At 50.6% G+C, this 23,052-nt stretch overlaps 1 protein-coding gene across 1 annotated transcript in view; it reads left to right on the top strand.

Moving 5' to 3' along the window:
• The window catches only part of syde2 (synapse defective 1, Rho GTPase, homolog 2 (C. elegans)), a 73,928-nt gene extending 56,679 nt beyond the window's left edge, over positions 1-17,249 (top strand). The window contains 4 exon segments of the mRNA XM_056276554.1: positions 7,696-7,877; positions 9,790-10,021; positions 15,756-16,205; positions 16,208-17,249. Of these exon segments, the coding sequence (XP_056132529.1) occupies positions 7,696-7,877; positions 9,790-10,021; positions 15,756-16,205; positions 16,208-16,500 (1,157 nt within the window). The 3' untranslated portion in view covers positions 16,501-17,249.
• The last annotated feature ends 5,803 nt before the right edge of the window (positions 17,250-23,052 follow it).

Here is a 23,052-nt window from a genome sequence, read left to right as displayed (position 1 = left end):
TGGGTATGTGTCCTGGTCGCTGCACTAGCGCCTCCTCTGGTCAGTAGGGGCACGTGTTCAGTTGGGGAGAGGGGGAACTGGGGGGGAATCCTCCCCCGCGCTATGTCCCCCCCGGTGAAACTCCTCACTGTCAGGTGAAAAGAAGCGGCTGGTGAATCCGCATGTACCGGAGGCGGTATGTGGTAGTCTGCAGCCCTCTGCGGATCGGCAGAGGGGGTGGAGCAGCGACGGGGACGCTCGGAAGAGTGGGGTAATTGGCCAGGTACAGTTGAGGGGACAAAGGGGGAACCCCCCCCAAAAAAAATTATAAATTCTCAATTTCTTCCCCTGTAATGAAGGGAAACAAGTGTTTATTTAGCCCAGGCCGGTGACAGAGTTTGAAAATGTCCAGCACAGTTATTGATCATAGTTTGTGGTCTGTATCCCCCGCCTGGCTGACTCGTATTTTCCATCACCTTCTTTCCACCCCCCTCACTCGCCTACAACTGATGTGCATTGCAGCTTTGCCCCAGTGAAGACATGGAAAGTAATTAACAAGTGCCCCCTTTGTTGCCAAACAAACACAGATGGTATTTGGCTCACGTACGGGGGATTAGCTGAACCCTGGCCTGGCTAGGGGCGCAGACAGCGCTCTGTACAAAGGGCTTGCGGGGGCTGTGTGGGCGTCAGGGCAGCGTTTCTTAAACTGTGGTTGGGGGATCTGAAAATGTGGGTCACGGGCTTTTCTCTGGGGGCTGCCTATCGCGTCGCAGTAATGCCAGACTGTTCCAGACGGGGAGACTGGATTTGCTCATTTGGAGTTTCTAAGTTTGGAGAAACCACCGTACCCGGACAGGGCAGAGCCTCCACCCTGCCCCAGCACACACACACACACGTCTACTCTGTCCCCTGCTCTCTGGGTGGAGGGGAGGGGCGGAGGGCTGGGTGGTACTGGAGGAGAGGGGAGAACAAGCCCCATTTGTTCTCTGGGCGAGGCGTCGACTGCAGCACTGACAAGAGGAGTGACCTGTCGGGTTGTTTAAACAAGAGGTCAAAGGTCGAGCGGTGCCCCGTTGCATTGTGTGTCTTGTAGTGTGCTGCCCTGCACAGTGTAGGAGAACAATCAGATTACATTTGTTTGTGCATGTTTTGCCAGCGTTAAATAGCTTTGCTTCCTAAATTACAGATGAATCTGGCTCAGTCACTTGCCCCGTTGTGTTGCAGGTGGTCTTTGGATGTGTAGGCTAATCTTCCAGGTGTAGGCTAATCTTACAGGTGTGGGCTAATCTTACAGGTGTAGGCTAATCTTACAGGTGTAGGCTAATTTTACAGGTGTAAGTTAATCTTACAGGTGTAGGCTAATCTTACAGTTGTAGGCTAATCTTACAGGTGTAGGCTAATTTTACAGTTGTAGGCTAATCTTACAGGTGTAGGCTAATCTTACAGTTGTAGGCTAATCTTACAGGTGTAGGCAAATCTTACAGGTGTAGGCTAATCTTACAGTTGTAGGCTAATCTTACAGGTGTGGGCTAATCTTCCAGGTGTAGCCTAATCTTACAGGTGTAGGCTAATCTAACAGGTGTAGGCTAATTTTACAGGTGTGGGCTACACAGACGTCACCTCATCCACTGTTCATGCTGCCACACCATAAGGAAGGAGCACCAGGCAGAAGTCATAGTAGACATGTAAGGTGCATTTGTGTTAGTGAAGGCCCGGTTCCCAGCAGTTTGACTGTGTGGTAGCACAGACAGTCAGTGTGTGTGTGTGTGTGTGTGTGTGTGTGTGTGTGTGTGTGTGTGTGTGTGTGTGTGTGTGTGCTTGTTAATTTGGCTGTGAAGTCAAATGGAGAACCTGCAGAGCACACCCACCCGTTCACCTCTGAGCCCATCACCTTGCCTTTATATATGTGTGAGTGTGCATAATGTTCATGCCTTGGTGTGTGTGTGTGTGTGTTTGGGGGGGGGGTCATTGAGTCCTTGTGAGTAAGATTCGGTTGGTGTGTGCTTGTTGTTGTGTATAAGAGTGCTGCAGTGTGCCCCTGGATCAGTGTGTGTGTGTGTGTGTGTGTGTGTGTGTGTGTGTGTGTGTGTGTGTGCGTGTGTACTTGAGTGAGAGTGAGCATGTGCATTGTGTGTGTGTGTGTGTGTGTGTGTGTGTGTGTGTGTGTGTGTGTGTGTGTGTGAGAGGCGCCAATAGGGGTTAAGGTACTAAAGTAAACACTGGCGCTGACTCATAGCAGGGTAATGATTTACCTCAATGGTTTTATTCTCCTCACTTCAGAACACTCCATGAGTGCCCACAAACACACACACACACACACACACACACACACACACACACACACACACACACACACACACACACACACACACACACACTCAGTCACGCACACACAGCCGCCCAGTGTTTTGACAGCAGTGCAGACGGGGGGACCCTGGTGTTGTGGTAAGGGCCGTAGGCATCAAGCCGTGTGGCTGTTGTGGTTATGACGCGGTGCTGAGTGAACGCCATGCGCTGTTTCTGCATCAGGATCGAATCCGTCGCTCCGCCCGCGAGCCTGGTACGGTACTGCATGAAGGTCGGCGGGGTCTTCCCGTCCTGAGCGAAACCCAAGTCGAGCGGTCTCGGCACTTTGTTCGCCTGGTGGCTGGTCTTTCGTGGGAGGTGGCGATAAGGACTTGCAGCGTGTTGAGCTTCCAGCGTGTGATTGTAGCTCATCCCGGTGCAGTCTGGGAGAAGCACGATAAGAGCAGTTCGGAGGAGGCGCACAAAGCATCTCTGTCTAATCTGTTGTGGAAACCAGCAGCAAGCGGGTCGGGAGCGTTCAGAGGAGCGCCGCAGACACACACACACACCAAACTAAGCGAATATCCCTCTTCATTCTTGCATATAATCATTACACAGGGATGTCCTAGTCAGGATATACCTGACATGGAGGGTACTTACTCGCCCTCTGCCATGGAGGGTACTTACTCACCCCCCTCTGCCCCACTGCTTGTCGGAGCAGACACACACACCGTTATTTAGCTTTGTTTTTGGGGTTGTTTTTTTTTTCAGCGTTACCTTTAGCTGCCTTTGGAATGTGTGGTTCTCCTCTCCCTTGCTGCTTCACTTACCTCTGTCTGTCTGTCTGTCTGTCTGTCTGTCTCTTGCTCTCTCTCTGTCTGTCTGTCTCTCGCTCTCTGTCTGTCTCTCTCTCTGTCTCTTTCTCTGTCTGTCTGTCTGTCTCTCTCTTGCTCTCCCTCTTTTTCTCTGTCTCTCACTCTCTCTGTGTGTCTCTCTCTCTCTGTCTGTCTGTCTGTCTGTCTGTCTCTTGCTCTCTCTGTCTGTCTGTCTCTCTGTCTCTTTCTCTGTCTGTCTGTCTCTCTCTTGCTCTCCCTCTTTTTCTCTGTCTCACTCTCTCTGTGTCTCTCTCTGTCTGTCTGTCTGTCTGTCTGTCTGTCTCTCTCACTGTCTTTCTCTCTGTCTCTCTCACTCTCTGTCTGTTTGTCTCTCTCTGGCTCTCTCTTGCGCTCTCTGTCTCTCTCTGTTTGTCTGTCTCTCTCTGTCTCTTTCTGTGTCTGTCTGTCTCTCTCTTGCTCTCCCTCTCTTTTTCTCTGTCTCTCTGTCTGTCTGTCTGTCTGTTTGTCTCTCTCTCACTCTCTCACTCTCTCTCTGTCTCTCTCACTCTCTCTCTGTCTGTTTGTCTCTCACTCTCTTTCTCTCTGTCTCTCGCTCTCTCTCTGTCTCTCACTCACTCTCTCTCTCTCTTTCTGTTTGTCTTTCACGCTCTGTCTCTCGCTCTCTCTCTGCCTCTCACTCTCTCTGTCTCTCTCTCTGTCTGTCTGTTTGTCTGTCTCTCAGTCTGTCTCTGTCTCGTGTGTACTGGTTTGTGTAGGCATGTTGAATCTTGAGTGGAAGGGTTATGAGAAGGGCTCGGAGGGCTGTGCATAAAAAAAACAAAAACAAGAGTTGCCGTTTGCACCTTTGAGGGGACGCTGTCACGGACTGTGATTTTTATGACACTGTAAATGGGTCAAAAGGAAGGAGGCTGTAGGAAATACCTCTTGACGGTGGAAAATTAAGAAGAAGAAAAAACAGGAAGGGTTCGAAATGTAATCCAGACGGCTGAACGGGGTGTTGAAGTAAGACTGGAGTGACGCTAGTGACGGCAGCATTGTTGAGAGGAGCGTTATTAAACAGTTCACCGTCCATTAAACTGATTTCAAGTTGGGCGCAGAGTCTGGAGACGGCGCATGATCCTGTTTGCTGTTCCTTGGCGTGGTGCTGCGCTGTGCTGAATTTAGATCTCTCTTTCAACCTCCCGCACAGTCCTGCTCCATTCACAGGCTGTCGTACCCACCCTGTCATTTCCACAAACAGGAAATTAGAGTGTCTCATTAGCCAGAAGCGCTGTAATCTCTGCTAAATTTTTAATTTTGCCTTTGTCTTTGTTTAACTTTACCTCGGAGATTAGTGGGCACGGGCCCAAAAATCCCCCGTTTGAAATAGACTGGGAAGTGTTAAGCCACGGGGGGCGAGAGAGGGAGGGAGAGAGACAGATAGACAGGCAGACAGACAGAGCGAGGGAGAGAGAGAGAGGAAGTGAGACACTGTTTGAGAGAAAAGAGAGAGACAGACAGAAAACGAGAGAGAGACAGAGTGATAGACAGAAGAGAGGGATTGAGAGACAGGGATAGAGAGAGGTAGAGAGAGAGACGGAGAGAGAGAGGTAGGGAGTGAGAGATGGAGAGAGAGACAGGAAGATAGGGGGAGAGAGAGACAGAGAGAGAGGGGGAAAGAGAGGGAGAGAGAGACGGAGCGAGGGGGGGGACAGGGAGAGAGAGACAGAGAGAGGGAGAGAGAGACGGAGAGGGGGGAGAGAGACAGAGAGGGGGGAGAGACATGGAGACAGGGAGAGAGAGACAGGGAGAGAGGGAGGGAGAGACAGGGAGACCGGGAGAGAGAGGCAGGGGGAGAGAGGGAGGGAGAGGCAGGGAGAGAGAGGCAGGGGGAGAGAGGGAGAGAGAGACAGGGGGAGAGAGAGGAGTTTAGTGGGATTAAAAAGTGAGCATGTTAAATTGTGTCCTGTCCTGGACAGACAGTAGGGGGCAGATTGTATTGTATAGTTTCCTGTAAATAGCATGAAGCCAAGTAGAGAGAACACCTGGGGAGGGGGGGGGAATCGGAGGTTCCTTCGGCATTGTGGGTAAGCCATTAGACTGGAGCTCCTATTTACAGCCCACTAATCAGTATCTGTTTCAGCAGCTTGGCAGTGGCCTGGCTGCTTTCTAAATTTGGGACGCGGCTTCGCACTGAAGCCGATCTCCCTTCAGGCAGGAAGATGTGTGTCGTCTCCATTACGCTCCCGCTGTTTATCTCAACAGCTCCCCCGGCTGCACCAGGCCACTTGCCCCATTTCCCTCAAGGAAACATATGCATGGGGGGAAACCAGGGGGGCTTGGTAGGAACTGAGCAAGACATTTGGTGTAATTTTCTTCATGTCCCCAAGATCCTAGAAAATTGGCATTGTTTCGGTAACTTTCAGTGAATATTTGGGATTGTGTTGTGTCTGCTGCTGCTGTGTGTGTGTGTGGGGGGGGGGTTGTTATTTTTCATTTATCGCTCCACAATATAAAAAGCTTTTTTCTTTTGGCTGATGTTTGAAAGGCACGGGTAATCACATCTTTAACACCTAGCCTGCTCCGTAAACCGATCCGGCTTAGCACAGAGGGGGATGACAGTTCCACCTCAAAGACCTGTCACGCTGCCAAGCGTCCGTTTTTATTCCCTTATTAGTTCATATTTTCCCTCCGGCGGCGATGAAAGGAGACGCCGGCAGTGTTTTCCGGGGCTTAGCGGAGAGGGACGGTGCGTATTTCATCTTTGCCCGCCGCCTTCTGTCGGGGTCCGCGGGGAGGCTGTGGTCGCAGGTGTGAGTGCTGTGCCGCAGAGCCGAGGTCCCTTAACACGCTCAGGCTGCAGACGCCGTAAAAAAAAAAAAAAAAAAGAAGGACATTAGCAGCAAAGGGGCCTCTCTGTGTGAGCCTGGTCCGGGCATCTTTCACCGCGTTTACACTTGTGAGTGGTTTGTCAGGACAGGGGCCGTGACGTTCACCAGAGGGAAAGTCAGGTGACCGGCGTCGTGCGACGCAAACCTCCAACGTTGTGAAAGGTTCCTATCATGGCTGCTGAAACTTGACGTCCATCCGCCGACATCGCCTCCTGAATTGGCGTGATACACATTGTTTTGAGGAATTTGTCCCTTATCCGGTGCGAGGGTCTGGGCGGCACGGTGGCCCGGTGGTTAGCATTGTTGCCTCGCAGCAAGAAGGTCCTGGGTTCGAACCCCAGGCTGTCCCGGGTCCTTTCCGTGCGGAGTTTACATGTTCTCCCCGTGTCTGCGTGGGTTTCCCCCTGGTGCTCCGGTTTCCTCCCGCCATCAAAAAGACATACGTCCGGTCCGCGGTGGTGTAGCGGTCTAAGCATCGGCTCTGTGTCGATGCAGTTGCCCACTGGGGACTGGGGTTCGCGCCCCGGTCTCGTCAGATCCGACTACGGCCGGACTCGACGAAGCAGCGATCATTGGCAACGCTGTCTTCGGGAGGGGGGCGGAGTCGGCTTGTGTTCGTCACGTGAATGCGTCTCTGTGTGTGTCGGAAAAACAGTGGTTCGGCTTGGAGTCGCCTTGTCACGAAAGTGGCGAGGCGGTCTCCTTCGAGACTGCCGGCCGGAGAGATGCAGTTGGCGAACGCATACAGTGCGAGGGTGGGTGTTTGAATTAAAATAGGGATCGATTGGCCACTAAATTGGGAGAAAAAAGGGAAAAATCAGAAATAAATTTATTAAAAAAAAAGAAGACATACGTCGACATCCGGGTGGCGTGGCGATCTATTCCGTTGCCTGCCAACATGGGGATCGGTGGTTCGAATCCCCGTGTTACCTCCGGCTTGGTCGGGTGTCCCTACAGACACAATTAGCCATGTCTGCAGGTGAGAAGCCCGATGTGGGTGTGTGTCCTGGTCGCTGCACTAGCGCCTCCTCTGGTCGGTCAGGGCGCCTGTTTGGGGGCGGGGGACTGGGGGGAATAGCGTGATCCTCCCACACGCTAGGTCCCCCTGGCGAAACTCCTCACAGTCAGGTGAAAAGAAGCGGCTGGCGACTCCACATGTGTCGGAGGAGGCATGTGGTGGTCTGCAGCCCTCCCCGGATCAGCGGGGTAATTGGCCAAGTACAATTTGGGAGGAAAAACGGGGGAAAATCTAAAAGAAACAAAAAAGACACACATGTTAGGGTTAATACTCCTGCCTGTGCCCCTGAGCAAGGCGATGGAAAGAAGCACTGGAGTTGGTCCCCGGGTGCTGCAGCTGCTCACTGCTCCTATGCAATAGGATGGGGATAAATGCAGAAAACAAGTTTTGTTTTATGTATGTACAATGACAATAAAGTGTCTTCTTAGTGTCTTTTAAGGACAGGATGTTGTGTTGCTGGGAAGCCCCCTGAGGCAAATGTGTAATTTGTGATATTGGGCTGTACAAATAAAATTGACTTGACTAGATGCTTATATGTTCTGTGTCTCTTATGCTCTCTCTCTTATGCTCTCTCTCTCTCTCTCTCTCTCTCTCTCTCTCCCCCTCCCCTTCTCTTTTTCCTCTGTTGCCATACTCCCTGTGTCCGCCTGTCTCCGTTTCCGCTCCCCCTCCTTCGTCCTACTTCTTCTTCCTCTTTCTCCCCCAGGTGTGTTGAAGGACTATCTGCGCGAGCTGCCCTACCCTCTGATCACCAAGCAGCTGTATGAGGCGGTGCTGGAGTCCATGGCCAGGAGGCCTCTGCGGATTGGTGCCGCCGGCTGCGAGAACGACCAGGCCGACACAGAGCACACCGTCAGCCTGCTGGACAATCTGCCAGAGGTGGAGAGGGTGAGGAAGGAAAAAAAACACAACTACTCACTTCACACCGGTGATGGCAATACAGTGGAGAAGCGGTACAGAGTCGCTGCTTCCCGGAGGAGTTTTCCCATTCCTCCCGCTGTTGGTAATGTTACATCTCGCGATTTCCGCCGCAATTCTCAACACAGAGACACGGGAGCCTCCCGGATGATTAAGAAATATCTCATCTCATCTCATCTCATCTTCAGCCGCTTCTCCGGGGTCAGGTTGCGATGGCAACAAGCTAAATAGGGCACTCCAGATGTCCCTTTCCCCAGCAGTGCCCTCCAGCTCCTCCTGGGGGATCCCGAGGTGTTCCCAGGCCAGATTGGACATGTAGTCCCTCCAGCAAGTTCTGGGTCTACCCTGGGGTCTCCTCCCAGTTGGCCGTGCCTGGTAAACCTCCAAAGGAAGGCGTCCAGGAGGCATCCTAATCAGATGCCCGAACCACCTCAACTGGCTCCTTTCAATGCGAAGGAGCAGCGGCTCTACTCCAAGCTCCCTCCGGCTGTCCGAGCTCCTCACCCTATCTCTTAATGCTATTGGGTTAATTCATGGTCGTCGGTTATGAAGGTTTCGATCTCTTTTCTTAGAAATCGTGTGTTTTGGTCTGTTCACTGAGTCAAAACAAGTACAGTACCCATGAGCCTCAGCGGCTGTCACCATGGAGAATCCAGCGCTCCTTCAGAGAACAAGTCGAAGGAAAGTGGTCGACTTATCTGTTATGTACACAGTCTTTGACTTTTTTTGCAAGGAACCTGATTTTATTTTATTTATTTATTTATTTATTTTCAGTGCACTTGCTACTTGTTTAATGCTCGACCGGACAGTCACAAGACGTTGTCTAGTAAAACATTAATGGGATTTTTTTTTTCCTTCGGGGAACCAAGGCCCCCTGGTCTGGGGTGACGGTGGCAGTCTCGCTGGCCTGGTTACGCCCATTACCGAACTGGGACGCTGAGAGAAACAGGCATGGTTGCTTCTGTTTTGAAGGAACCAGTTGTTATTCTGGTAGGCGAGACTCCAAGTGACACTCCTCCTCCAGAATAGCCCCGGGTGGTAAATTCTTTATCGGGGGAGCTGAACTCATGAGTAACACGTGGGTGATTTGGGGAAGTGAGCAATGGAGAAACGTTGTCTCATTTGTGGTTGTCGTTATAAAAGAAGAGAAGAACAAGCATAATCTATGAAAACGCATTATGTTTTAGATTTGGAAGAACTGACCGAGCCCATGAGTGCGAGCAACGCCCTAGCCTCCTCCATGCGAAGGGCCGGGCTTTTCTCTGAGCCTCATGATGAACGTACCAGGTCATAGCGGTTCAAAACGGAAGTGTTTCAGGCATGCTCTTTGCACATCTTGGACGTTTGCTGATGGAGTGAGTCCAGCACGCCTTGAAGAGGTTGCGATGAAATTCCTAGTTGTAGACGTCCATGTTGACAGTTGCAACGGTCACACAACTGTTTCTAGTGTTGTTAGGCAGATGCTGAAATGTGTAACACAAGAGGCTTGGAGGGGAAAGGGAAGGATCTGTCTGACCAGTCAGAGTACTATATGGATTTCTCACATCCGTTTGGTTCGACGAGAGTGATGGTGATACATTTGATAGCAAAAATGGCGACCGTGATGATAAAGCAGCTTATTACTATGGCTTCTACTATTATTATGACTCATAAGAATATTTGTATCTGTTCTTGTATTTAAAATTGTAAAATCTGTTAAAACTCCAGCACCTCTATTCATATTTTAATGTTTTTAATGCTCACTTGCTTTCCCTCCTCGTATTGCTAGCATGCTGCTGTTTATTTTTATTTCATGTTTTCGTCTCGTTTTTTCCAATATGTAACAGTTGTTTCATGACGTTCCTTGTTTTTATTATGTTTATGGTCTGTGTGCATATTTCAGGTGACGCTGCGGAAACTCCTGGACCACTTGAAGCTGGTGGCGTCGCACCAGGAAGTGAACAAGATGACGTGTCAGAACCTGGCGGTGTGTTTCGGGCCAGTTCTCCTCAGCCAGCGCCAGGAGGCCTCTTGTCACACGAACCGAGTCTTCATTGACTCTGAGGAGCTCGCCAGCGCCCTGCACTTCAAAAAACACATCGAGGTCCTCCACTACCTTCTCCAGCTTTGGCCAGGTTCGTCCTTTTTCTAATTCCTGTGGTGTTCCAGTCAATTGTCATATTTGTAATGACCTTTTTATAGCCAAGCTGGTTTGGGAAATATAGCTTTATTTACAGTAAGGTTATCCATCTCATTGCGTCTGCGTACAGCTACCTCAGACCCTCCCTTCTGCCTGAGGGTCCTGTGCAAATAAATGCCAGCTTTGTGGTTTAGCCCCACACAGGATCGTAAAAGGGCGAGGCTCTTTTCATCGTTAAAACTTACCCACCGCTCACACAAGCTAAACAAACAGCCATCAACCGCCATCTGTTGATTCATCAAATGTGAGCCTCCCCACGGTGGGTCGCCGTCACAGAAGGCAGCCAATAACCGAACCATTCAGGCACGAGCAAGTAAACCCCACTGTAAACGAAACGTTAAAGGCGCTGGCCCCCCGTCGTATGGATAAATCCCCCCGACCGCCGGCGACAGATACCCGGTACCAGCTGACTTCAACACCCGTCATCTGCGTCCCTGTCCAGCTGCTTCCTGCTTGCAGCTGTCTCGTCTTGTGTGCTCAGCGAGATGTGAACGAATCCAAGGATTACTGAGGAATGATGTGGGGTTGTGGGTTAACGCAGGCAGCTATCTGTGCTAATAGACCTCTGAAGTGTTGTTGTCTGCTCAGATCTCTCAAACTACATCCACATCCACTTAGTTTTCACCTATGGTGAAGCTGAACAGGGTTTTTGGATCCTGTCTCTCAATGATTCTGCTTTTAAGAGACGTTGAATGATATGGGGAAGAAGTTACACACGATGAGGAGATTACATATTTCAACATATTATTATTTTGCCTACGACCATGGCGTGGGTGTTGCATCACCGGTCTTCAAGAGGGATGACTAGGGAATTCACGCAGCGGCCACCGGAACGTGCCGGGGACACACACAGCTTATGCTAAGCTAACAGTTGCTAACGATTTCTTCACTGCCGCTTCAACACCGATCAAATTCCACCTCAACCAATCTGGAAATTCAGATTCACATTCTTTATTGTCGATGAACGCGTGCAATGGGAATCAGTTAGGAGCTTTCGGTAAGACACAATAAGAGGGGAAAAGTAAAATTCTGGACAAATTAAAATTCTAGACAAAAATGACATGACATGCATAAGAGAGCAAGCCGCAGAAGGAAAAAGAGTCATTATTAGCACTGGACGTAGCTACAAAGGTAATTATTTTTGCATCCCTGTGCATTTCTACACTGGACTGAAACAGGTTTGGATCCAGAATCCCTTATTTTGGCGTGACATTTACGTCCCACTTCAGAGGTCTGTTCAGCGAGCGGGTTCGTGCATGGTGGAAAGCTGCATACTGTTGATCAGGGATGCGTATGTATGTGGTTATTGCTAGTGCCCCCTCTCCTCTCCGGTCGCTCCGCTCATAAGAAGCTGTCCCGTGTTGGTGAGGTCTATGACAGGAGAAAGGCTCGGCAGGCCCTCGGTTAACCGAAACCTCACTTTCCCAAATCGACTTTCAGAAATGAAGCCATCGTACAAGAATTACACGTCACTTTTACCAGTTGAACACTTTGTCCCTGCTTTATGTGGCATTTTTCATGGTTTTATTTGAAAACGTGTCGCAAAAATACTGCAGAGCTGATGAAGATATTTATTGTCATTCTACCTACAGAAATGTGTGAAAACTACAGTAAAAAAACTAAAAGTACAGTAAAATAAATTTATTTTGCTAAAATAAATGCGCCGAGTAAACATTCACACAGTTCAGCCGTTCAGAGACGCAGGGATCATGGCGGGATAATAGAAATACATGTGGGTTAATGGCGTCCGCACACAGCTGTTATCACAGGTATAGTGTTTCTTCTCAGTTTCAGTCGCGAGTTCCAGATCCTCACTGGGATACTCACGAGACAGGGTCCCGCGGTAGTACTGGCGAACCTGTTCGGGTCATCAGAGCGGATGTGAAGCGAAGTCACGTACACAGGTTCTGCAGCGCTGCCGTCTGGCTCTCGCCTCGAGATTTAACTGAACCGCATCCTGTAATCCCCAGATTGAAGCAGTTCTGTGTCAACCGCAGAGGTCTAGCAGACTTCAGCACCCCCTCCTACAGCGCGTGTGGGAAGGGGCGTCTTACAAGAGGAGCAAGCACAGCACTTTAGGAAGTCGGCGTTTGGGAATCCTGTAATCACAGGTAACGAGCAAGTGCGAGCGCGAGCTCAGGTGGAATCACGAACACTGAGCAGTAACATGTTTGAAACTAGAACAGGAGCGCCCGGGTGGTGTGGCGGTCTATTCCGTTGCCTACCGACACGGGGATCGCTGGTTTGAATCCCCGTGTTACCTCCGGCTTGGTCGGGCGTACGGACACAACTTGGCCGTGTCTGCGGGTGGGAAGCCGGATGTGTGTATGTGTGTCCTGGTCGCTGCACTAGCGCCTCCTCTGGTGGGTCGGGGACTGGGGGGGAATAGTGTGATCCTCCCACACGCTACGCCCCCCCCCCCGGCGAAACTCCTCACTGTCAGGTGAAAAGAAGCGGCTGGTGACTCCACATGTATGGGAGGAGGTATGTGGTAGTCTGCAGCCCTCCCCGGGTCAGCTGAGGGGGTGGAGCAGCGACCGGGACGGCTCGGAGGAGCGGGGTAATTGGTCGGATACAATTAGGGAGGGGGGGGAAACTAGAACGGGGGAAGATATTTGAACATTTTTATCCTTTTTAAAAGTCTGACTAAAAGTACTTGTACCCACGGACGGACGTTTGGGGGAGGCGGCTCGTCTGAGAAGAGGTTTTCAGTCATGTGGACCGGCCGGCTGGGGAGTCTCTGTGCTGCAGCTTATGTCACTTGGCTGGCGGCTGAAGACCGCCGTGTGAAGAATGCGAACCTTGGCCAAGCTGTCGCGGCAGCCTCCAACCCGGTGTTAACACCCCTGCTGACATCTCCATTCTGTCCACTCCCCGGGCTGAGGTGTCGGATCCCCGGGCTGAGGGTGGAGGCTCGCCGGGGCTGAGGGGTGGAGGCTCGCCGGGCTGTAATTAAATACATTCCTTGCTTAACCTTAGCCCTTCACCCTCAAAGCGTCACCCTAACATTTTGCAACTATTATGGGATATTTTCTGCCGACTCTTCACACCCCACACACATACCCATCCCACCACAGCATTGTTGCTTTGGCCTCAAGTGTGTGTGTGTGTGTGTGTGTGTGTGTGTGTGTGTGTGTTGCTAGTGTGAGGATATTTGACAACTGTACACACCGTGCTTTCTGCAAGGCCAACAAGTTAACACTACGTGTTTATATGGAAGTCTGTCAGCGTGTGTGTGTGCATGTGCATGACGACTGCCTCTTGGTATTTGATGCATTTCATGAGGAGGCATCATGTGTTGCAACTCGGGAACAAATCCGTGGTGCGCGCCATGTGCTTCGCCAACTGCTTGTGTCTGTGTTTGTGTGTCTGTGTTTGTGTGTCTGTGTGTATATGAGCAGGGGCGGATCACGCGACAACAGAGCTGTGGTGAAAAGCATGAAGGACGGGGTTTGAGCCTCCTACTTAAGTGTGTGCGCGCGTGTGCGTGCGTGTGTGTGTGTGTGTGTGTGTGTGTGTGTATGGGCACGTGAGTGTTAGATGCCACCTTTCTGCATGCATATCTGCAACATACGGGTGTTTCGAACAGGTGGCGATGCGTAACACGGTTAAACGGACCCGGGGCAAAACCAAACCGTACGGTGCTGTGCGGCGTCCCCGTCCCAACCTGTTGGCAGTGAAAAGGGGCCCGGCGTTGTGCCTTCCCCTCTACGGACATAACGGCACAGTACGAGCCAGCAATAACACACAGCCAGCCGCTGCCCGCTCCCAGTACACTCTCTGCACAGCTAAGGGTCCGGATAAAAGTTCGCTTCACGTCTCTTCAGCATCAATTCCAAACGCCGGTGGTATCCGTGAAGGGATAGATCTGGTTCCCTTTAGACAAATCTGGGCGAGTCTGTGGCCTCGGAGGACTCGCAGGACTCACATCACCGCTCACACACGTCAGCGGTGTTTCGCCGCTGCACGTGGTTCATGAACGGCCGTTGTGGCGGCGCCCCGGCTCATTGATCCGGGTGGTTTCGTGTTACATCGGCAAGAAGACGGTGCTGAGGAGACAAAGAGTATTCACCGTGTTTTCATTCCGTAAAATTCTACCTTGTAACTCGAACCTGTGTTATAAACATCACTGTTAACGCTGCCCCCCCCCCTTCCAATCCAGTAAGGGCGAGCTAGGGGTGTGGACAAGTGTAGGGACACAGACACAGAGAGAGACAGACAGACAGACAGGTACATGAGATATGCTGGTTGTGTTGGCGTGCTCATTCTCCTTCGTCAGTACGGTCTGCCCTGTCTGCCCTGTCAGTCCTGCTCTTATGTCCAGACAGCGTTTCACCTCAGCTCAGCTTAGCGTGGTCAGTAGTCAGTAACACCTCAGGGGTCGTCAAAGACGGTCGGTGAAAGTTGCAGTAGATGCGGGGGCTTTGTAAGGTGCACACAGGTTTCAGGAAGCGTGGCGGCGTGACTGCAGCATGCGTGTGACTTCAGCGTGCGTGTGACTGCAGCATGCGTGTGACTGCAGCATGTTGTGCGACACTGTCTGAAATCCCACGTGACAACTGACTTGTCACCTTTTCGGCGTTTGTGTTGGGATGTTGTTGTTGTTCGTTGGAGAGTGTGAACATCCGATTAAGCTGGACCAGCATCGTCTCTTGCAGAACTATGCACATGGGCGTCCCGGTGGCGTAACGGGCTATTCCGTTGCCTACCAACACGGGGATCGCCTGTTCGAATCCCCGTGTTACCTCCAGCTTGGTCGGGCGTCCCTACAGACACAATTGGCCGTGTCTGCGGGTAGGAAGCCGGATGTGGGTATGTGTCCTGGTCACTGCACTAGCGCCTCCTCTGGTCGGTCGGGGGCACCTGTTCGGGGGGAAATAGCGTGATCCTCCCACGTGTTACGTCCCCCTGGCGAAACTCCTCACAGTCAGGTGAAAAGAAGCGGCTGGCGTCTCCACGTGTATCGGAGGAGGCACGTGGTAGTCTGCAGCCCTCCCCGGATCGGCAGAGGGGGCGGAGCAGCGACCGGGACGGCTCGGAGAGCGGGCTAATTGGCCAGAAAAGGGGGTGGGGGGGAAAGAACTACGCACGTGCATAACTGTGACGTGCAACAGAGCCCCATGAACTGAAGTCCTTCCCCGGTGACTCAGTCAAAATCACGTTCAAAACCCGGTTCAGTCACAACAGGGGCGACACGCCGCCGTCCGTTTTCAAATGGCAGGAATCAGTTGTGTTACCCACTCTAAACTTGTTTTCAGTGCACGTTTTAAATGTTCACTTTGCTTGTGGTGTCACCGAAGGAAGGGAAACAATCCCAGTTTTCGACATCATCTCTGCACGAGCAGCCGTAGTACTGAGCAGCCGTCCGTGTCTCTGACACGTGGCCAGAACTGTGTGCAACAGGGGGTCTGTGGATCACCATCTTTGTATTGCGTTCAGCAGCATTCGCGGTGCAGTCTGTTTCAGTCTGGTCCACCAAAGGCAGCAGCAAACTATGAAGTGAGGGTCGTCGTCTTCACATTCATGGATTTTGAGTGTGTTATGGCTGTTGTCCCTACAGAGATAATGCTGAAAGTTGTGATTGTTTCCCTTTAATACTGTAATTACACATTTGACTTCTGAGTCACCATTTTCTTCTCTATTTTTCTCTGTATTTTCTGCACTCCCAGTAGTGGACCCACACCGCCGGCCCTCCGCCACCCCTGCAGCCCCTGCCCCACCTACAGCTGACCTGCTTGCAGTCCCTCCTCTGCGCCGGAGAAAAGAGCGCCCCCAGCTACTGAACCTGAGTGATGCGGAGATGGCAGGCGTCTTGAGGCCCAAGCCAGGGCGCCTGGACAGCCCCAGCAACCGCTATGCGGGCGACTGGAGCAGGTGCGGCGAGAGCTACTTCCCTCCCGAACTCCTGCCGCCTCCCAGCAAAGAGGAGGCAGACTATGACGATGTGCCCTCTGAGGATGGGGAGGTGGCAGAGGAGGGACAGGAGAAGGCAGAGGACAGAGGACAAGAGAGAGGAGTGGAAAAAGGACAAGATAAATGGCGGGAGAGGGACCAGGAGGTCCTAAACCCTGCACAATCTCCTGCTGAGCAGGAGCAGCCTCTGGGAGAGGAGGGCGTAGAGGACTGACAGCAGAGGAGGAGAAGGAAGGTGAGGAAGAGGAGGAGGAGGAGCGGAGAGAAAGCGACGGCTCGGGCAGCAGTCAGCCCTCGGAGGAGGAGGAGAGGGTGTCGGAGCACATCTTGCCCCCATGTCTCCCCAAAGAGCACACCTACCAGGCCTACATGAAGATCCAGGATATCAGCCCGGTGCTCAGCAACAGGGTCAACCTGAGAGACCTGCAGGAGAGCATCGACACTCTCATAGGAAACCTGGAGCGGGAGCTCAACAAAAACAAGCTCAATGTCGGATATTGACACATACCGTGCTCATACACAGAGGCACACGTTGACAAGCGCACACACACACACACTCACACACAAACGCAAAGCCTGTTGGGGGGAATGGACTGACTTTACCCGTCAAGGTGCTTCAGGATGCAGCCACGTCATTTCTGCAGAGATTCTGTGACGCCGCCATGATAATGTGGTGGTAATGTAACGCATGGTGCTGTTTGTTCCTGTAACAATGTAGTGTGCGAGATAATGAGCTACAGCAGGCCGCTTCGGCTTTGTGAGTGTCCTCCTGTACCTTACTCATAGACATTCCACATGGTTTTTGTTTGTTGGCGATGTTCTGTTTCCAAGTCTGTGTGCTTCTCTTCTTATTAGAAGAACCCATTGACCCCCAGGGGTGTAAAAGGTGCCTTAGTTGAGCGAAGGTGGTACTTCAAGGGGAGAAATACACCCTAAAACACAGCACACATTTGGCGCACCTATGATCGGTCTTAGAAAGCAACTCTGGAAACCGGCGCCACCCTACTGACAGCTGAATTTGATCCCGATTTCGAGGACACCCCGTTTGGGGAGACGTGGCGTGTCAGTTTTACGTCTAAATAAGCTATATTTATCATCGCAGTTGGAGGTACGAACTAGGAAACGGTCCGACACAAACTGTAAAGTCACCCCTCGGTACTTCCTGTTTCACTGTCAGTAGGGAGGGCCAGGACTACAGGATCTCTTACGAATTATGATCAGGTACGTGCAGTCCAGGATCATAGAGTAAGCATGAAATGCTGTTTTGGAATATATTTCCCCTTAAAGGCAGCGGAAAGCGTTTCTATTGAAGTACCAAAAAAAAACACAAAAAAAACAATAAATATTGTACAACAATAATGCACTTATGAGGCAGGCAGTAGTTTAGAGTGTCATTCAATTACATGCAGTACATTGTATTGTGGTTGTTCACTAGGGAGTGAATTAGGGAGTAAAAGCCCCCACTTACGTATCCACACACACACAAACACACACACACACACACACACACACGCTAAGGCATGTTTTAATTATTAACAAATATGAATATGACATTTTACATAGTGCACAAAGTAAAATGCAGCGCAGACATGTAGACACACACGTGCACACGCATCACAAACACAGTGATCTAGATGATTACGCTCTCTACTCGCACAAATGTGTATAGCAGACATTGTATTCAGCCTTCTGTGCAACTAAAAAGCGTAACCGTGTTCCGTGTGGTGTCGCCGTCAGTCGGTAGGTGAAGTGGTTTTAAAGACCAGCGGTATGTGTTTCACCCAGCCTCTCTGCTTGCCCCGGCTGCCCATCTTCAGGCAAGGACTTAAAAAGAGACAAGAAGCCAGTTGTGAAACAAAAAAAGGTAACACTTTCTATGAAGCTTGCATCTATAACGCCCTATAAGCATCTATAACGCCCTATAAGTGTAGCTATAAGTTGTTGTAAGGTTCATTATAACCATGTATATGCCCTCACAACACCTCATAACCACCCTTTGATAGATTATGTCAATTTAAAACGGACTTCTGCATTATAAATATGTCATCATTAGCCTGTTTATCTGTCAAATGTCATAATGCACCATAGCCAAATTGTTTTGCTGAAGTTTTGTAGAGATGCGTAATGAGACTTCAGTGCTATTTCAGTCTTCAGCCATAGCCGTTAGCTATTGTAATACACATTATAGGAAAGTATGGGCGTTATAGGTGCTTATATGGCATATACGCTTATAGGGCGTTATAGATGCAAGCTTCATAGAAGGTGTTGCCACAAAAACTGCAGAGCAGCGGTCAGCCAGCGTGGCCGCTGCGGCGTAGACTAGCACGAGTTAGTTGGCTGCCTAAAAAAGACGGTACGTTTTCAGCAATCCAGGGATTCAGAATGATCAGTATTTAACCTATATGTATATATTAATGTATTCGGAGTATATTATTTTTTACGGCTTACGTTTCAATGGCATATTTAAATACTTCCGATGACCTCGTAGTGTTGACTTGTGACTTGCCCCCCCCCCCGAGCTACCTGTACACATCTTAATGTGCTGGACTTGTAAAATATACGATAAAAATGTGTTCTTGCAGAAAGAAAGAAAGAAAAGATATTGTTATTTTTGTTATATTGTGTACATATTTGACATTGTTGTTGTCTCTGGTGGACTAAGCTGTGTTCATAATTGTGGCTTCTTTTTTATGTGCTGAGCGTTGCATGGTCACAAAGCTTTACTGGTGTAAACAGGACTTCCTCTTCCGCCTCGCTCGTCGATATTTATGTTCACGGAGCGACGCTGTGACGCGCGCTCCCGTGTTGGTTTTGGCGCGCCGGTCGCCAGGCTGCGGTGTTCAGAGCGCGCTTCTCCAGAGGACCCGAAGGCCCGCGAGGATCTCTCCAGGCAGCTTCCGGGGGACGCACGCCGTTTTGACGAATACCCGCCTGTTGGTACGCAAGCCTGTCACGCCGTGGCGGCGGAACCGGGTGGGTCAGTGCCCGGTTTTGATCCAAAGTGCCCCTAACCCGCCCTGCCCTGCGTGTTCTTTCGTGCGATTCATCCGAACTAATTTGCATCAGTTGTACATGTACAGTATGTTCACCATAACCTTAAACCGGAGATTGATATCTATTAAAAGTATAATTCCTTAAAAGTGTCACACCCACCTTTCTTCTTTTTATTGCGTTTGCTTTTAGCCCGTGCACCCCAGCGATATCCTGAGCTGAGCTGTCACCTCTGGCCCATATGTCTGGGTGGGACCGGTGGAAGTGGGTTTTAGTGGGGTGCCTTTCAAACCATCTGTTCAGTTTATCGCTGAGGGGACAGGAACACAAAAGAAGTAAGGCCTCATTTCGGGGAGAAAAAAACCCCTTATTGGAAATGTTATTTATGAACATCTCTTGTGAGATCGTTATCACAGAAACACATTTCACACAAAACCCCCCTCCGCTGAACACGTTCTCGGGTTTTGCACACTGAGACCGTTAATGTGTATGATCTTCGCAGTCCTGTCCAGATGGGAAGACGTGGCTTGGATCGAAACAATGACGGCGTAATAGCGGCATGAATCCATGCTGTTGTCTGGGTTGATGGTAGCCTTGCAAGCTTAATTCCATTAGTCCACTTCTGTTCCCTCAAGCAGCTTCTCGGAAAACGAGGCACCGGGGATGAAGCGTTTGAACAAGGCCGCAACCAGCCGAGCTAGGGTAACCTCTGGCTCCTTGTGGGGTGCCTTGTGTTCCTCTATCAACGCATTCCTCTCTCTACGATCCCTCTCCGGGCACCCCCCTCCCTCCCCAGCCGTCTGTCTTACACCAGCATGTACGTGTGTGCTGTTTGTGTCGTACGATAGTCTCCTTCATCTCCCAGTACTGTCCCCGTCTATCCGTCTGTATGTCCTTTGGGGAGAAACTGCGACACTAAACCGAAATGTACTTTGTACTGATCCTGAGAAACGTATGGTCGTAATGAAGTTCCATTATTTCCCTACTCAACTCGAGGCCTCGGGAGTTTTCCTGCTGGTTTCGCCGTGGATTGTGTTTTCCATGGAAGCGGAGGGTCGAGACTCCGCCGCCGACTCACGGTTTCAACCACCACCCGCCGCAGAAGAGTCAATGCTTGTGTAGTCAATGCTTGTGTATATATCTGAGGATTGTTGTGTTGTGGCGTTGTTATTCTACGCCTAAGCACGCTGAGAGCGGCGCAACCGGCGTCAAATTCCACGCATGCGCAGACCTACGTGGGCAATAAACCCGCTTCTGATTCTGAAAACCCCGCACCCTTTTGACCACAAGTTACACAAATATAATGTCCCAAAACATTCTGAAGCTCGTCTTTCCTGTAGGGAAGGCGCTGGAGACAGATGGGGAACCGGACCCTGCCTCGCTGATCCATCTGCCTTTGCTGTGGTAGAGCAGCTGTGGGCCGGCCTCGGCAAAATGTAGATCAACAGACTGGGGAATTGCCCTCGTGTGGCTTGTGGGAATCTCCCAACGGAGCGCACCGCTCCAGGGACATTCCCGGGATACAGCTGTCTCTGCGAGGTGTCCGGTAAAATCAGCCCGGTTTCGCTCAGGCTTACGAACCGATATCTCCACATCTGTTACGCGGTGTGTGCAGCTGACCTCTGGTTGGACACGCTACGCGCCACAGGTAGCATCTTTCACCGGGCGCTCGCCATCGGAAGCAGAGCGTGCGCTCTCGTGGGTGTAGTTTCAACAGCGCGTGGAACCGGTCCCCGGCCTGAAACGCCGAGCAAACCCTGGGGAAAAGCCGGTTTAAGAGGGCCCCCCGGTTGAGGTAGTAAATATTGTAACGTGCATGAATAAGTAGACACGCTGGACGCTGACTGGTGGGTTTGAGCCTTTAGTCGAGCGGTTAGCGATGTCTCCTGCGGTGAGGGCGATACAGGTTCGCTTCCGGCCGCGGCAGTTCCTGTGGTTGCGTTGTCCCCCGAATTCGCTACAATATCTTTGAAAGTTGACACAAGAAGCCAGAGCCTCCTCGGGCCCGTGGGCTCTAAATGGGTTTCAGCCTTTGCTTGATGTCGGCACTGAATGTTCGCGTCTTATTTTGATGGTTGTCTGCCATGAGGTGTCTGGGAGGCTCCCGGGTACACGGCGTACCCGTGACTGCCGTCACCCGCAGCCATATTCTCTCATCCCATTTGAAGTGATGAAAAAGAAAAGAAATCATATCTTCCCCCGGCGCCTTAGAGAAGCCCCAGAGTGGTATTTAGGTGGGGGCTGAGCCAAACCTTCCACCGACGAGCTGAAGGTGTGCACAGCGAATCTAACGATCATGGTCTGGATGTAAACATGCTGTCTGTCGCAGGACTCGGTGGCTAACTAACTGGACTACTTCTCGTTGAAGTACACTTCACAACACAGATGCTCTGTAATCCCACCTTTTAAAGCGCTGGGTTGCGGTTTTATATCTAGACTCTGACGGAGGCTCTAAAATCGACAAGTTCCAACAAGAGGTATGACTGTGTGTGTGTGTGTGTGTGTGTGTGTGTGTGTGTGTGTGTGTGTGTGTTGTGTGTGTGTGTGTGTGTGTGTGTGTGTGATTGGTAACGCTGTTCTTTCAGTCCCGATGAAAACAATGGCGTGACATCCCGTATGAGGAACGCAGCAGACATGATAACCGCAACGTCTGTTTGGTTGGTCAGGGCCACCACCTGATATCAGCCTGTCTGTGTGAGCGACCTGGACTGAACTTTTGTTCATTTCTGATTCGGGGGGGGGGGAGAGAGAGAGAGAGAGAGAGAGGAGAGAGAGAGAGAGGAGAGAGAGAGAGAGAGATGAGAGAGAGAGAGAGAGAGAGAGAGAGAGAGTGAGAGAGAGAGAGAGAGAGAGAGAGAGAGAGAGGAGAGGAGAGAAGAGAGAGAGAGAGAGAGAGAGAAGAGATACAGGTCTCCTAGGGTAAACATCCCTGACAGCCACCTGCATGTGAAACCAGACCTTTTCTCTCCTCCGTTCCCTGATTCTCTCTCTCTACCTGACCTTTGATTTGGTTTCAGGGCTTAGGCGGACCACTGGACCAGGGAGAGGCCCGCCCACGACAAACACACTTTGTCCGAGATTCCCCTTCTTCCTTTTTCGCTCCGTTGACTGGTGTAGCATTGACAGTGACGATAAGGTTTAAGGTGTAGCTCATCTCCCAAGGTGCGATTTCTCTTCGCTTCAGGCTCAGATGAGAAAAAAAGCAGAGCGGAAGAAAGGTATGACGTGAGCCGGACTCAGACTCACAACATCCCCAGCACACGGTACGAGTTCCGCTCCGTCGACTTGTTCATTACTCCTGAAGGACACTTTCCAATTCGCCTCATGGTTTGTGGTTATTGCTCAACGGTGTGTTCCTTCCGGGGCTATCAAACATTTCATTTGGCAACGGCAACTCTACATCTGTCGCCGAGCATTTTAAGATACTCTTCCACCGACATGTAAGAACATTCTAGGTAACACTTTCTATGGAGCTTGCATCTATAACGCCCTATAAGCATCTATAACGTCCTATAATCATCTATAACGCCCTATAAGCACCTATAACCGCCCATACTTTCCTATAACGTGTATTACAATGACTAACGGCTATGGCTGAAGACTGTGAAAGAGCATTGAAGTCTCATTATGCATCGCTACAAAACTTCAGCAAAAGAAGTTGGCTATGATGCATTATGACATTTGACAGATAAACAGGCTAATGGTGACATATTTATAATGCATAGATCCGTTTTAAATTGACATAATGTATCATAAAGGTGGTTATGAGGTGTTGTGAGGGCGTATACATGGTTATGATGAACCTTACAATGACTTATAGCTACACTTATAGGGCGTTATAGATGCTTATAGGGCGTTATAGATGCAAGCTTCATAGAAAGTGTTACCGAACATTCTAGGCAGATGGCTAAACTCGTGACCTGTTCATGCACAGGAATACACTGGTTACTGAGAGTTTAAGGCAATAGATTACGTTGTTCATAATAACCAGAATTCTCCTCAAACCACGTGCACGTGGAATATTTTATCAGTGGATTCTTCTATTAATACTCGTGCTAAGTT

This window comes from Lampris incognitus, chromosome 3, assembly GCF_029633865.1.
Source record: "Lampris incognitus isolate fLamInc1 chromosome 3, fLamInc1.hap2, whole genome shotgun sequence".
In the NCBI taxonomy this organism is placed as follows: Eukaryota; Metazoa; Chordata; class Actinopteri; order Lampriformes; family Lampridae; genus Lampris; species Lampris incognitus.
Note: the sequence above shows the minus strand (reverse complement) of the source record. Positions and strands in the feature narration are given on the sequence as shown.